This window comes from Doryrhamphus excisus, linkage group LG8, assembly GCF_037039965.1.
Source record: "Doryrhamphus excisus strain RoL-2023G ecotype Guam linkage group LG8, RoL_Dexc_Guam_v1.1, whole genome shotgun sequence".
NCBI lineage: Eukaryota > Metazoa > Chordata > Actinopteri > Syngnathiformes > Syngnathidae > Doryrhamphus > Doryrhamphus excisus.
In genome coordinates this window covers 5,271,474-5,287,884 of record NC_136364.1, presented here as the reverse complement: position 1 = coordinate 5,287,884, position 16,411 = coordinate 5,271,474, and the positions used below count along the sequence as shown (strand labels likewise).

The 16,411-nt window shown below is 44.8% G+C and overlaps 1 protein-coding gene across 6 annotated transcripts in view; it reads right to left on the bottom strand.

The window, feature by feature from the left end:
• Positions 1 to 1,553: 1,553 nt before the first annotated feature.
• sacs (sacsin molecular chaperone) overlaps positions 1,554 to 16,411 on the bottom strand; it is a 26,066-nt gene continuing 11,208 nt past the window's right edge. For 5 of the 6 annotated variants that reach the window (XM_078792667.1, XM_058079287.2, XM_058079286.2 and 2 more), the window contains exons 10-11: positions 16,337 to 16,363; positions 1,554 to 15,283 (exon numbers count right to left, since the gene is read on the bottom strand). In XM_078792667.1, coding sequence (XP_078648793.1) covers positions 3,732 to 15,283; positions 16,337 to 16,363 — 11,579 coding nt within the window. In that variant the 3' untranslated portion in view covers positions 1,554 to 3,731. The remainder of the gene's footprint in view (positions 15,284 to 16,336; positions 16,364 to 16,411) is intronic. The other variant, XM_058079288.2, reaches the window with a different exon arrangement.

Sequence of the window (16,411 nt, the reverse complement as noted above, 5' to 3'; positions counted from 1 at the left end):
AAGCAGCTTGGTGAAAAAAGGTCCACTGTTGGAGCTATCATTAGAAAATGGAAGAAGCTAAACATGACGGTCAATCTCAATCGGAGTGGAGCCCCATGCAAGATATCACCTCGTGGGGTCTCAATGATTCTAAGAAAGGTGAGGAATCAGCCCAGAACTACACGACAGGACTTGGTCAATGACCTGAAAAGAGCTGGGACCACCGTTTCCAAGGTTACTGTAGGTAATACACTAAGACGTCATGATGTGAAATCATGCATGGCACGAAAGGTTCCCCTGCTTAAACCAGCACATGTCAAGGCCCGTCTTAAGTTTGCATATGACCATTTGGATGATACAGAGGAGTCATGGGAGAAAGTTTTATGGTCAGATGAGACCAAAATAGAACTTTTTGGTCATAATTCCAATAAGCGTGTTTGGAGGAAGAAGAATGAAGAGTACAATCCGAAGAACACCATCCCTACTGTGAAGCATGGGGGTGGTAGCATCATGCTTTGGGGGTGTTTTTCTGCACATGGGACAGGACGAGTGCACTGCATTAAAGAGAGGATGACTGGGGCCGTGTATTGTGAGATTTTGGGGAACAACCTCCTTCCCTCTGTCAGAGCATTGAAGATGGGTCGTGGCTGGGTCTTCCAACACGACAACGACCCGAAGCACACAGCCAGGAAAACCAAGGAGTGGCTCCGTAAGAAGCATATCAAGGTTCTAGCATGGCCCAGCCAGTCTCCAGACCTGAACCCAATCGAAAATCTTTGGAGGGAGCTCAAACTCCGTGTTTCTCAGCGACAGCCCAGAAACCTGACTGATCTAGAGAAGATCTGTGTGGAGGAGTGGGCCAAGATCCCTCCTGCAGTGTGTGCAAACCTGGTGAAAAACTACAGGAAACGTTTGACCTCTGTAATAGCAAACAAAGGCTACTGTACCAAATATTAACATTCATTTTCTCAGGTGTTCAAATACTTATTAGCAGCTGTATCACACAAATAAATTGTTAAAAAATCATGCATTGTGATTTCTGGATTTTTCTTTTTAGTTTATCTCTCTCACAGTGGACATGCACCTACGATGAAAATTTCAGACCCCTCCATGATTTCTAAGTGGGAGAAATAGCAAAATAGCAGGGTGTTCAAATACTTATTTTCTTCACTGTATATTAAAAAATATACTTTATTATAAAATAAATAAATGTAAAAATATTAATAAATATTCAAATATAAACATTCAAAAACTAAAATAAAATACAAAATAAAAAATAATGTTTTTTGAAAGCTCCCCTATATATAGATGAAATTAAATGATTGGTTTCATTATTGTAAATATTAAAAAATATATATTAAAAAATATAAATGTTTTATTATATAAATAAATGAATATTACAAATATTAATAAATATAAAAAATATTCAAAAACTAAAATAAAATACAAAATAAAAAATAACGTTTTTTGAAAGCTCCCCTATATATAGATGAAATTAGATGATTGGTTTCATTTTGCGTACAGTAAAGAAACAAAAGACAAAACAGGAAACATATTCGCTTTTGTATAAAAAGCTTTAATGATTTTGAAAATGAAACATAAAAAACTGCAAACTGTTGGCAGGTAAATCCCCAATAAATATAATTCTCAAAAAAAAAAAAACAAGATAAAAACAATGGAAAAATGAAATAATATATAATCATTTACAACGGGGGTGTCCAAATGGCTTCTCCCCCCTGAGGGCTACATACAGAAAAGTAGGATTTGCATTTGTGAAAAATCATCACAAAGAATCCCAATTTCACCAGAAACTCATTTGCATTTACACAATACACACAAAAGCGGCGCCTCAATGCTTTATGGGACGACAGAAGCAAAATAGCAAACATGACTGATCAAGTATGAGTACATTTTCACCAAAAAGATAATAAAATAAGGAATAATAATTCCTTAAAAAGCCTAAAAATAGTTTCCAGTATGAACACATGCTGGCAGAATGGTAATCTACAGACTATAATTTTGTTGTTAGTAAGCTGTTATGTCGAGAAACATCTTTGACTGCTAGCTACTTAGCATCGTTATCAAGACCATCGATAGTCACCGGTGATTTCAACTCAAATGTAACAAAAAACACAAGAACCAAAAGTCATTTGTTTCACAGTGTTGGAAGATGCTGATACAGTCAAGTGTGATGATAAAAAAGTGTTCCATCCATAAATAATAAAACACTAAATTGCATAAAATGTACAATTGTACAATAAAAAAAAAACTTGCACAGATGCGGCGATGCATGATAATATTCATCAATTAAACACTTTTTTACATACATTCCTCTATTTCTGTGGCAAGAAAATATACATTTTATTTAAAAAAATATGTAAAAAGCAGCATTAAAAAAAATAACACAAGATCAGGGACTTTGGTAAACAAACATATTGCTGAGGCAATTAGTATGTACAGTATATGCATGGTTTTTATTCACATTCACATATTGACCGGCGGCAAGTGTTTATGTACAAATAAACCCTATGATTGGCCGCTCACAAGTCAGCAACTTAACACTCCAGAGGTATAACTGAGAAATATACAAACATGTACCAATACAGGTGGAAAATGGAGACATTAAATTTTATTCATTCATTCATTTTCTACCGCTTTTTCCTCACGAGTGTCGCGGGGGGTGCTGGAGCCTATCCCAGCTGTCTTTTTGGGGGCGAGAGGCGGGGTACATCCTGGACTGGTGGCCAGCCAATCACAGGGCACATATAGACAAACAACCATTCACACTCACATTCATACCTATGGACAATTTGGAGTGGCTAATTAACCTAGCATGTTTTTGGAATGTGGGAGGAAACCGGAGTACCTGGAGAAAACCCACGCATGCACGGGGAGAACATGCAAACTCCACACAGAGATGGCCGAGGGTGGAATTGAACCCTGGTGTCCTAGCTGTGAGGTATGCGTGCAAACCACTCGACCGCCGTGCCGCCATTAAATTTTATTTCAAATTTTAAAATTTAAATTTTTCCATTCATTAGGGCGCTGCAATAACGTCAGCCTCCCATTGCAGCACCAGCCATTCATTTTCTATGCTGCTAGTCCTCCAATGGGAAAACTTTAAAAAAACTATTTTCATTTTAAACTTGTGATGGAATATTTGTGTATATTCCTCTGGTATGACTTTTGAGTGTTAAGTTGCTGTGTGATGACTTTAATGTTCGTTTTAAGAGTCAGACTGTTTTAGGAGTACAATACTGTGTTGAGAAGCTTATCATGACTTTTTAGTATTTAGTATTTATAAGTGGCAAACTCCACACAGAGATGGCTGAGGGTGGAATTGAACCCTGGTGTCCTAGCTGTGAGATCTGCGCGCTAACCACTCGACCGGCCGTGCCGCCATTAAATTTTATTTCAAATTTTAAAATTTAAAGTTTTCCCATAATGTGTGGCATTGGAGCAACACATTCATTGGGGCGCTGCAATAACGTCAGCCTCCCATTGCAGCACCAGCCATTCATTTTCTATGCTGCTAGTCCTCCAATGGGAAAACTTTGAAATGGAAAAACTATTTTCATTTTAAACTTGTGATGGAACATTTGTGTATATTCCTCTGGTATAATGTTTGAGTGTTAAGTTGCTGTGTGATGACTTTAATGTTCTTTTTAAGAATCAGACTGTTTTCAGGAGTATAACACTGTGTTGAGAAGCTAATCATGGCTTTTTCCATGACTTTCTCCATAGTTTAGAAGTTAGATTTTGTGCTGGACAAAATTTTCCAGCTTGATAATAATCCTGGCGGTACATTCCATAACCCTCATGGCCACCTCAGACGTAAATCTGTCATTGGGGATCTGCGGAAACGGCAGAAGATCGGGATAGCGTGTTCTCAGACTGTCCACGCCGTAACCTTCCAGGATGTGGACGTCACTGGCGAGCCCCGCCAAGTGAGCGTTGTACTCCTCCACCTTCTGCGCCAAGGCCGTGGGCTTCACGTCCTTGTCCGATTTTCCTCTCACGGCGTAGTCGGCAGCGATGAGGGCGAGCTTTGTCGCCAGGTAGCATTTGAAGCAGACCCACTCGTTGGCGTTTTTGTGGAGGTCGTTGCGAGCCGCCGAGTAGTTGGCTCGGGCTTGTCTCAGCCATCGGCGGGCTTCCACGGGGTTTCCGACCGTCTTGAAAGAAGGGGGCACAAAGAAGCGGTGAGTGTGCGAGGAACCCGCGTAGCTTGCGTAAGGTTCCCTGAACTGTTGCCTCTCCGACTTGTGGCTGGTCGCCTCCTGGTTCCATGACGAATAGAACCTTTGAAAGGAGAACTTCTCCGACTGGAATCGAGAGGACGACGTCGTGTAGGGTCTCCTGGAAGCTCGGTCTGTATTGTGCTGGTCGGTCAAAGACTGCTTTTCCATTCTGTTGATCTCATTCTGCAGATGCTTGAAGACCTCGGTCGCAATGTCCAGGTTCTCCGCGTTTTTGTCCGGGTGCCACTTGAGATACAACCTCCGCAGTATTTTCTTTCTTTCCGTGTCCGGAAGCTTCCATGCCTGCTCCACGACTGACGTGACTTCTTTTAAGATCTCGGGCAAAGCGTTGAGCTTGATCTTTTTGGGAGACTGTTTTTGCGTAAGGGGTCTCTGGTTGTCCCTGCTGGAAAACAGAGGAGGCATCATCTGCTGCGTTGAGGAGCGACTGTCTGGACTTGTCGGGGTCGATGGCGCGCTGGTCTCTCGCACGTTGGCACTTTCGTCTTGTCTGGAGAACTTGTACAAGTCCAGTGAGCTGACTATTTTGTATTCACTGTAACCAATGTCGATCTGGAAGCATTTTCCCAAGAAGGTCGCATTTTCGTCCTCTTCTCGCTCCACTTCCTGAACAACGATTGCGTAAGTGTACGTGGGCTGGTAGGACCCGTAGATATCTCCACCTTCAGAGTCGACAAGATAACCCACGTACTCTCCAGGGTAGAACACATTCAATGGATCCATGAGGAGCGTGTGGTGTATCTCAGCAGGGATTGGCGTTCCGGGAAGAGGTAGCTCAAGTTTGGATGTTTCCGTGGAGTCGTACTTCACACCCAGGTTGTCCAGCTTCTCTGTGATTCTGTAGATGTCGTTGCAGCCCAGCATGGCGATGAGATAAGACGTGTCAGAGATCAGATTGTCCGTAGCGGACTTCAGTGTCATGGCCAGAGCTAAAAGGAAGTTGATGTCTTTGCTGTCGGAATGCTGGATGTAAAGATGGATCACAGCCGTTCCGTACCTCTTGAGGAAAGCGAGTGTTTCACTGCGACTGTGCGGGATGGGGCTAAATCCTTTCACTCTTAAGGTCGTCTGGAGCTTCTCGAAGCAGGATACCTTCAGTCCTTCGCAGAGCGCTTTGCAAAGTCGTACGGCTTTATCCTCGTTCACAAGGAACGCGTTGTCGTTCTCGTGTTTCATGATTCGGATCAACCCTGTGATGAACTGCTCAGACGAGAGCAAGAGCTGGAGTCGGCCTTGGAGAGAGCAAAGAGCTCCGAACTGGCACATTTTGGGAGAGTCTTCATCCAGCTGTTCTTCAAGGATGCTGCTAAGCAGTCTTGGTCGGAGATTTTGAGGAAGCAGCATGATGAGCTTGGTATGGAAAGCGTGATCTTTGCCCAGGTAGCACTGGCTCATGTCGACGAGCATCTGGACACCGACGTTACCCTGAATTCTACTCTTGTAGTGTGGAGCGTCATCGTAGACTAAACTGTTGGATTTGGCTAATCGGCCATCATGACTCGGGAGATAAAAGCTCAGCTCTCGGAGACTCTCCAGATCTTTGCGCATCTCAACTGGATCGTTATGAAGACACTTGAACAGTCCGGATACGACCCTTTTTACTGTTCGCATCTCATTAGGGTCAAGCGGGTTGCCTTCGGAACTTCTGTAAATTCGCCACAGGACCTCAACGTACTGCTTAGTTGACACAACATCTTCTGTCCCCAGAAGCTTAAACAGCTGATGGAAGGTACCGAGGTCCAGGGGTAACTTGTACAAGTACGGTTTGAAGTCGGATTCGTTGTCTAAATTGATCACGACTTCTTCGGGTTTCAGCAGCTTCCATCCGTCCTCCACCATGACAAATGCAACACCGCGAAGCTGATAGCGGAAATCTCTTTTATCGGCGTTTAAGAACTCGTAAGTGGACCTCAGGACTTTGTTCCTGGTTTTGACCATTTCGTCATCCGGACTGGAGATGTTGCAGACGTTCTTGCAGTTACTAATGACTTTCTCCAACGGAGGGTCCAAGTTCACACCCAATATGCTCAGCACTTGATCCAGCTGTTCTTGCCCGGTGAGCGTACTTCCGTCCTGCTCCTTGATGCTCGAAGGGGTCGCTTTTTCAGGCAAGATTGGGCAAGACGTCCACACTAAGTGGATTACGTCAGTTTGCTTGAATTTGGGGTTAACTTGAGAGCCACTGAAACGAATCAAAGGCAGCGTTCCACTCATCTCTTGGTACTGGGAATGAAGCTTGAGAAGTTCTTTGGGGGCTCTTTCCGGGCACAGGAAGGGTATCATTGAGAGCTCGTTCAGAAAAGAGCCTTGAAAGAGATCCGTCCTTTCTTTGAAAATATGATTTAAGAGTACATCGATAATGTTTTGAAGTTTGTCTTTGGTCCAGTTTTCTGTTTGCGACTTGATGCTGACCTCTTTTGCAAACTGAAGAATCTGCTGCTGCGAGACTTTGTGCTTGAGGCCGATTTTTCTCAGAAAGCCCACCCACGAGGAGAGCGACAGTGTTCCGTTCTTGGGTTTTGACACTTGCTCCACTTTTCTGAAGAAATCACTTGGTATGAAGGACTTTTTAGGCAACATGACTTCAAACACCTTCACCGTTTCATCGTAGAAGAACTTGGCCGGCCTCAATCTGTTTGAATAGTCATAGATGAACGACAGCCCGTCTAATTTGTCGTATAGAAGATCCCTCGTCTCGCACGACTCTTCCATTGACAAGAGTCTCTCCTTCAAATACACAATATGCTCAGCTTTGGCGTGGTATGAAAGACTTTCAAACTTCGGAAGAAGGTAACGGAGATAGATTTCAACGTCATCAATGGGCATGCAGCCGAGGAACGTGTACAGCTCTTTCAACTGGGGGCTGTCAGAAAGAACAACAAAAGAGGACGTTTGAGCCCATTTGTCGATATCGGCAGTGGGGATGTTCTTCTCCAGCACATAAGTGGAACCGTAACTTGAAATACTGATGTATCTCCCGTTGACGGACTTAAAGCACGGTAAGAGTTTCAGGCTTTGGGTATGCTGCTGTGTGAGGCTAGCAAGGTTGCAGGTGAAATACAACAAAAGAGTCTCAAAGTCCTTATCGGTGAGGCTGGTTGCCTTGAATGCAGACGTCTGTATCATGTACTCGAGAGCTTTCAGAACACTTGCTGGGTTTTCGATGTTTGCGGTGTGACGGGACAGAAAAGGGAGAATCGGGTTTTCTTTGACGCTGATTTTGTTCACAGCGAGTTGGATGCACCCTGCTTTCATTAGAGTGTGGAAGATTTTGTCGTTTTGGCCGTGGGGAAATATCGCGATGCTGAGTAAACTCAGCGGTAGAAGCATGTCGTATTCGGGGACGACTAGCTTTTCTCTCACCATAAATTTAACGCCAGGCAGCAAGGCCCATTCTTTCAGGATGTCAAGCACGGTGTCAAAACTGGGTTTGGCATCCAGTTGATCCTCCTTGAACGCCACGTTCTCACTGATGAAGTTCCAAACGCTCTTAAGCCAAGATTCGCTTCCGAACGTGTCTCTCCACTTAACAGGACTTTTTGTCCGATACTCTCTCGGAAGAACAGATCCTAGCAGGTCACCGAAGCTGTTGATGTCAAAGTGTTTTGCTAATTCTGCCTCAAACAGGATGCCGCTGTACTTGAGGTACATCGTATTCATAAACATTTCTTTTCTAGATGGGATCAGTTCGTGATGGGATGTTAGAAACTTCTGTCTCTTGGTGTCAAACACCTGAAGGATATTGTCCGTTGTGAGCAACGCAGGCAAGCCTTCAAGCAGAGCGTCGTCCGCCTCAACATCCTTGAAGCAGTAGTCAACAACAAGCTTCAGGTTGTGAAGATGTTTGTAGTTGGATTGTTGGAGTCGACAAGGAAGTTTTCCAACATGGCAAGACGTGTCCGGCGAAGAGAAAGTGTGAAGAAAGTTCCGGACTTCTGCCGGTGTTACGTAGCTCACCGGTATCCCTGCATCCTCCAAACATAAGTAAAGATTGGCGGTCTCATCGCAACTGTGAACCAGGTTGAAACCGATATCCAGAAGCAAGGTCTTCAGCCTGTAAACATTCTCAGCTACAGACTTCCTGGACGTGATGTTGTACTCTGTGTTTTTCAGGCTCTGGAGTTCGTCTTGGAGAAGATTGTCAAAAAAGGCTCTTCCCTTGATAGCGGCCGATGTATTAGCCCAAGAGATGTAAATAACTGAGTGCATGTCGGAGTTATCGATCTGCGGCGCTCTGACGACGGGCAGAAGGCGCTTCAAATCGGTGTGGATACAACTGTACACAGCTTTGACCAGGCAGTACCAATCTGGCTGGATATCAATCCGGTTCACCGGGAAGAAGAACAAGAACTTCTTCAAGATGTCCTTTGCGGTATGAAGCGGAGTTCCCTGCAGCACGGTTATGGTTGGATCGGGGCCTGGGAAGCAGCGTCTCTTAATCTGGGTAAGGAGCTCCACACAAGCAGGCGCTATGAGTGACATCATCAAATTATTGTTCCAGTCACTCCTCACACCGACGCCGTTGTCGTCTCGCCACAGGTTTCTTCTGGCGGAATCGAGGGCGAAATGACCGTTGACGTGGAAAGGGAGCCCGGTTTCGAGTGACAGTGGTAGAAAACAGAACGCTCTGTGGGGTTTTCTGTAATTGTGGCTAACGCATGCTGCCACCCCTCCACGTGGAAACAGTGTTATGTCCTCGTTTTTGTGCGCCGAGATGACACTTTTGGATACGAGTTCCATGTTCGGGAAGCCGGAACGATTGCAGATCATCCATGTGGTCAAGTTCCCTTCCGTGTCCTCTATATCTAAAGTGTAGGTGATCTGCTGAACTGGAATAGAAGCGAGATGCTTCTTTTTGGTCACGCTATCAATAACCGAGGCGTGAAACTGTTTGCGTTTTAAGCGGTCGGAATCAGTTATTTTAGCCGTTACGGAGTAAAGCACTTTCAGTTCTCCGCTCGCACTGTTGACTTCACAGATGGATATTTTCTCCATGTGGTTCAGGAACATGAGCAGCTCCGCGCCGTCATTCTTCAGCTTTTCCAGGAGGTTTTGCACCATTCTGTCTGATGCCGGGATAGAGCTGACCTCCGATGTTCTTGCCATATCTGTAGACCGGATAGGGAATCTGAACATCGTACTGTGTTCCAATTTAAAGTGAGCTCCCAAGTACAGATTAAGAACATCGGAAAACTGAGATCGGAAGTCAGAGTCCAAATCTCTGAACATCCTTCCGGGACTCACAGATGTTGCCCCCGGTGCATATTGCGCATGCGGGTCAAAGATGCACAAAATGTCATTATTTGAGATGAACGACGGGCAGTCGGTGATGTGGTAGACAGAGTTGAACCCAATGCCATACTGACCCGTCTTTCCTGGATTTGCCTCTTTTGTTCCTCTTCCGAGGTTTTGAATACCTCGGATATCATCCTCGGTGAACGGCTGGTTGTTATACACGCAAAGCGCCGGGCCCTGCATTGGAATCCATTTATCATCAAAGATTCTGTCGGCGGGGTGCGTTCGGGGGTCAAAGACAAAGTAGATTTCAGTCGCTTTGGCATCGTCTGCATTTTGAAGCAACTCTTTCAGCATCTCTTTCTCGGACGGATAAGCATCCAGAATGCTTTTGATTCTGCTGGTGAGCTTTTCCTTTTGGCCGAACTCACTTCCGGGTGCAGTGAAACACACATTTGACGCATACCTCTCCAAGGCTTTGTGACGTTTAGGTATGGCTCCGAGCTTCACGGCGACTTCTCTCGGAATATCCCCGTGGCAGTACTTTACGGAGCTGTCCCTGACTTTGATCCAAGGGCAGTCGTTGTAGCACAGAGACTTCGACGGCTGCAGCGTCAGATTGGAGTCCGGGAGAAGAATGGCACCATAGTTTACTTGACAGAATTCTTGAGTTTTATCCCGTATCAAACTCCATATGCCTTCGCTGATAATTCTGCGGCACAGCTGGAAGTTCTCTTCGGTGAGAGACCTTCGCCCGCATTCTTGTTTCATTACTTCAAGAACTGCCGAGAAGTCGTCGACTGTGAAACTGGGCTGCACTCCAACGTTCTCAAAGAGCTCCCGACAGCTGTTTCTGTATTTGTTCGGGAGCTGATAAAGATGCGGAGCAGCGTCAAAATTCAGGTGGAATGCAACCTTGGAAGGATTCACGTATGTGTTCTCCACCAAAATGGAGTTAAATGTTTTCAACTCCACGGCGGTTTGCTCTTTGGCGTTCTTGCACTGAAGCATCTCCTCGTGTAGGTGCTTGTAGCAAGCGTTTGTTATGTTCTCTTGATACAGCGTTACTCCATCGAACGACTGAGATAGCTTCTGGAGTTGACTGATCACAAGCTCAACCGAGGGCTTCTTTATCAGACCGAGACAGTCCTTCACGGCCAATGACATCGCACCGCAACCTTTGAAAGACGGGGAGTTCTCATTCAGCACCGTCTTCATCAGACATACAATGTCCTGATGTTCGGTTGTGAAGAGCTCTCTTGCGGAGAACATTGTCGTCGGGGGGAAGTTATTCCCGTGCCACGGTAGCGAAAACCCCGCGGGTCTTGTCAGAAACGGGAGGAATTTGATGTCCTGTAGTTTGTCCGTCAGCTCAGGTGTTCCCGGGTCTCTCATTTTCAGCTTCTCGTCAATAAGGCTGAGTAAGACGCTGCTGCGAAAACACGCGGCCGTGTGATCACTTTCATTCAAAGCGGCAACTGATTCGGTGCGTTCAATGAGATCGTCCCACGACAGATCGTCCTTCACCATTCCCAACTGCAGGAGCTTGACTAAACACACGGGATTTAAGTAGTCTTTAGCGCTTCCTTCGGGAAATCTTCCATCGTCGGCGTTGAACAGTTTGGCGACTCTGCCTTCTGGGTGAATCAACCTAGAAGGTAAAACCAGCTCTTTGTTGGGACCGGAGCAAGGGATGCAAGGAGTTACTTTGAGAACCGATGCAAATTGTTCCATTTTATCATTCAAGACGTACTGCATTAATGGATCTCGAAGTTCTTTGTCAATTTCCTCAATATGAGGGAAAAAGACATCGGTGAAAAACTGCCTCTCTGTCAAGGTGTTTTCCATCAACGTTCTCTTGCATCCGGCATCTTCAAAGCCCTCCTTCACCCAGTCGGGAAGTTCAACAGCACAAAGGTTTTGTGAGCCGCTCTTTTTTAGATATTTCAAGAAAATCTTAAAAGAAGCGGGCCCGATGACCGGCTTGCACAGTAGGGCGTCATCAAGAAATCGGACGTATCTGATTGACACCCATGTTTTTCCATCGGAGAAAAACATTGCCTGCTCCCCGTCGCCACCTTTGGCTATTTCTTGGTAGACTCCTTGGCTGACTAACGTGAAGTCATCGTGCACGTGACTCGGATCCGGCCACGCCGCGTAATAGTCGTAGTTAACGAGTTCTCCGCTTTCCGCCATGACACGAAGCATTGTGAGTGCGGCGAGATAAGCCTGAACGATAACGTGTCTCATAAAGACAGAATTCCATCTCCCTTTGGTGTCGGTTTTCCAGATCTCTTTGCGGTTGGAAGTCACGGCAAAGCAGCCGTTTATGTGGATCGGTAGGCCGGTTTTGATTCTGAGAGGCAGGTAGCAGAACACCTCTCCAATCGGGATGGCGTTCGACTTAACCGACCACTTCCGGTTCTCCTCTTCGGTCAGCAAAACGGCCACTCCGCCGCATGGCACGAGTCCGAGTCTTTTCCCGCTGTCGTTGAGGGAAAATTTCAGTGCTTCGGTTCCATCCATGCACGAGCATATGAGCCAGTTGGTGACTTCCACCGCCTTCTGGGGCATTTCATCCGTTAACCTTCTTGTCTGAATCCCTTTTGCGGCCATTTCAAAGTACTGGTTCGGATCTTCTTCAGAACCTCTAAACAACGGGGAGTGAAGATCAACAATGCGCTTGAAGACATTATGAAACTCCTCCACCGTAACGCGGATAATGCAGCCGGATTTTGGAATATCAGAAGGTACCTTGTTGGTACTTGTTACCTTCTTCATGACCTTGGCGGCAGATTTCAGGATACTCAAGGGTCCGTACGAGGCCTTGGATGACCACACACTTTTGTTAATGGTGACAACATCTTGAGCTCCGGCGGGATTTGGTTCTTCAAATTTTAGGTGTTTTAGAACCATACTTCCTACGTGCTGAGTGAAGAGAATGAACCGATGACCGCAGATGCTGAACTCATCGACGAGGGAGTAGATATCCGTGGTGTTGTAGTACAAGCTACTAATTTCACTCACCGAGGCCTCCTGCTCGGTTCGGAAGGGCAGCCTGAACAAAGTGCCATCGTATTTGTAAGGCAAATCCTGCGCGAGAGGAAGCTGGCAATTGAAGACGTTAATGAACGGTTTGAACTGGTTTGGGAATTTTCTTAAGCGCCTCTGCTGTTTGCTCCAGTTGATTTTGATCCCTGGATTAGACGTGTCTCTGATGTGCTTGCTGATGTGATTGATATTCGGATCAAACATGATCATGAACTCTCTGCTCAGTATAACGGGGATGTCCGTGACGTGATAAACCGAGTTAAAACCCAGACCGAACTTGCCGACTTTGTCTGCCTCGCATCTCTTCACTGAGCCGCCTAACCTTGTGATGTTCAGAAAGTCCGTGTCTGTGAATATCGAGTTGTTGAAAGACCACAAGGAAGGTCCGTGGCACACTATCATGCCGGGATCCAGGAGATTCTCTCGGATATCCGTGTTTTTCCTCATGTCGATAAGAAAACTACACTCTGTCGCGCTTGCATCATCTGCGTTCTGGAGAAGCTCTTTAAAAATGTCCGCTACAGATGGGTATTCCTCCAAGATGTTCTTTATTCGAACAGTCAAAGGTTCACGTTGGCCTGACTGTTCAAAACCGAGATTCTCTGGGTTAATCAGTCTCGTGCTCAAACATGGCACTTTAAGCCACTCTGCGGTTTTCATTGGGATGTCGTCGTGGATTAATATAATCGGCTCTGTTGCGTCATCGAGTAAATCGTTCAAATCGTCTACTTTGATGTCGCAGTACGTGCATTCATGAATGGGCCTCATTGCTAATTTGCTCGGGTCCTTGTAACAAAGAACAGGCACGTGCACGGTTGTCTCGACTTGTATCTGATTGTTGTAAAGCCACCTCAGGATGTTGATCAAGAGCAAGACGTTATGTTTGCTTTCCTCCTTGGTGAGCTCCGCTTGACTTCGTTGCTGGATGGTGTCGATGACGTCGAGCACGTGGCTCGAGGAAACCTCTTCAAGTGAGCCGCAGAACTTGAAAAGCTTATGAAACTTCCTCATTGTTTTCGGAATGGAGTACAGATAAGGCTGAAGGTCCAAATTGGGAACGGGTTTTACCACCGTTTGGCCGGGAGATGAGAACGTCTTCCCCGTCCACACCCAATCGAAACGCAGTGATGTCATTGCTTCTCTGGCGTCCTCGAGATGAGCTTGCATGAAGCCGTAGATCTCAAACAGGATCTGCTGGAATTGATACCAATCCTCTGTGGTGAAGTCTTGGGACTTGTGCCAGTCGTTCACCGCTTTCAGGTGCTGCAAGACCTGGTCCACTTGCGGCTCGACGGTTAGCTTGAGTGCCTTTTTCATACCAGCGGACGTGTGTTCAACCAGGGCGACTGAAGATCCCACGAGGACCGCGTGAGATATGTCGCACATCTGTGACAGAGAGCAGATGTTTAGAGTATCTCCAACCCATGCAAGGGATTTCGGATAGGTAGGAGGTCTTTCTTTGCACACGGGGACCCATTTCAGTTTCCGTAACGACGCTTGAGCATCTGTTGATTTCACCAGCTTTGTTTGTCGATTCAGGATCTGTAGAAGTGTTTTGGACTTTTTCAGAATCAAATCCCACTCCGGTTCCGGGTTGCTTTGTAAGTCCTCGATCTTTTTCGCTACTCGAAGAACATCTTTCTCGCCGAGTTGTACTTCATTTCTTAGTCCCAGTTGTCTCATTGAATGGAGAATATCAGAAGATGAGGTAAACGTACTCGTGGGAAACCTGGTTTCTTCTTCCTGATAGAACAAATTCTGTAGAATCTCTAGATCTGGATCAAAAAGTTCTGATGCTTTCAGCAACTTCCCAGAAGGCATTTGGATAAATTTAAGTGCAGAAAGCCATCCGATAACAGAAGCATTTTCATTCTTCAGGAATGCCAAATGTTTAAGAGCCCAAAGCATGATTTTGGTTATTTCCTCTGCGGTGTAGAATCCACTCTCGATGTCCTGAATGATTATTCTCAGACATTCCGATGTTTTTACTTGTGGAACTTTTAGTTTCTTAATGAGGCGAATGGACTCCTCATCACGTGAGCCCACCAGGCAGGGAGATATTTTGACCTCTGGTGGGTACTTGGCTCTGTGATGCAAAGCTCGAGCCCCTCTGAGCGACGTAAAAGCTGTTGTTCCGTCGCTACAGATTCCGATTCGCTCAAAGATGGACAGCTCGAGCAAGGTATGCTTTTCCTTCTCTGTAACGTCCGGCAATCCCGATAGGAAGTTCCGGAGTGTAATCCTCTCTTTGACTGAGAAAGACGAGACTTGGCTGGTTAAACGCTGTGTTGACATTCTATCCATGATTTGCAGCAACATTCCGGGAGTGCAGGGTCGGATGTAATTTTTGAGCTGCGGATGCTGCAAGCATGGATCCTGCTTTTTCATCACCACTGCGCCGAGCTTTTCCAGAACTTCAAGAAGGCCTTCAGAAAGGGGTGTTTCCTCTTCGTTTACGATAACGACCGGGGATGGAGATCTGAGGCGTAGGAGCGGAACTCTTTCCATGCTCTCCTCCAGTGGCACAAACGGAATCAAAGGCATGTCGTCAAAGGTGCTGAGGTCCTCGGAGAAATGGATATAAAGATGCTTCCAAATCATCTTCAGCCAAGAAATTGTTGGATGCTTCAGCTCACGGTTTCCGGGTTCCCATTGGGTGATGAGGTCTCTGTTTGGCCAAGCCGTTGTTAGGATCTCCTTGATGAGACGGGCTGAGCGATCAGGGTTCAGCATTTGTAGCTGAGTACAGGGTCTTCCTGTTCAAACGACAAAGAACATTTGTAATACTAACAAAGTCGAGCTATCTATCTAGTATCTAGCTATCTATCTATCTAGTATCTATCTATCTATTTAGTATCTGTCTATCGAGTATCTATCTATCTAGTATCTATCTATCTATCTAGTATCTGTCTATCTAGTATCTATCTATTTAGTATCTGTCTATCTATCTAGTATCTGTCTATCTATCTAGTATCTGTCTATCGAGTATCTATCTAGTATCTGTCTATCGAGTATCTATCTATCTATCTAGTATCTGTCTATCTATCTATCTATCTATCTATCTATCTAGTATCTATGTATCTATCTAGTATCTATCTATCTAGTATCTGTCTATTTATCTATCTAGTATCTGTCTATTTATCTAGTACCTATCTATCTATCTATCTATCTATCTATCTATCTAGTATCTATCTATCTATCTAGTACCTATCTATCTATCTATCTATCTAGTATTTATCTATCTATCTAGTATTTATCTATCTAGTATCTGTCTATCTAGTATCTATCTATCTATCTATCTATCTATCTAGTATCGGTCTATCTAGTATCTATCTATCTATCTATCTAGTATATATCTATCTATCCATCTCGTATCTGTCTATCTAGTATCTATCTATCTGTCTGTCTGTCTATCTATCTAGTATCTATCTATCTAGTATCTGTATCTATCTATCTATCTATCTATCTAGTATCTATCTATCTATCTATCTATCTATCTAGTATGTATCTAGTATCTGTCTATCTAGTATGTATCTAGTATCTATCTAGTATCTGTCTATCTAGTATCTATCTACTATCTGTCTATCTAGTATCTATCTATGGATCCAAACTAGTTGTGTAGTTGTTTAGAATAATACATCAACCAAAATGCTCCATTCTGTGAATGCAAAGCATAAAATTGCCAATGCCAAAGTACAAGGCCTTTTTATTTTTCATTTATTTGTTAGACGTCCAAAACCAGTTAGAGGTCCTTTTTCCAGTCATTTGTTAGTTTGGGTTAGTGTTTGTCAAACGGCTAAGATACCTACCTGAGCATCCCCAAAGATAGCGCTGAACTGTAGTGACAAATGTTGAAGGTGTGGAATTAATTCTACTGTATCGCT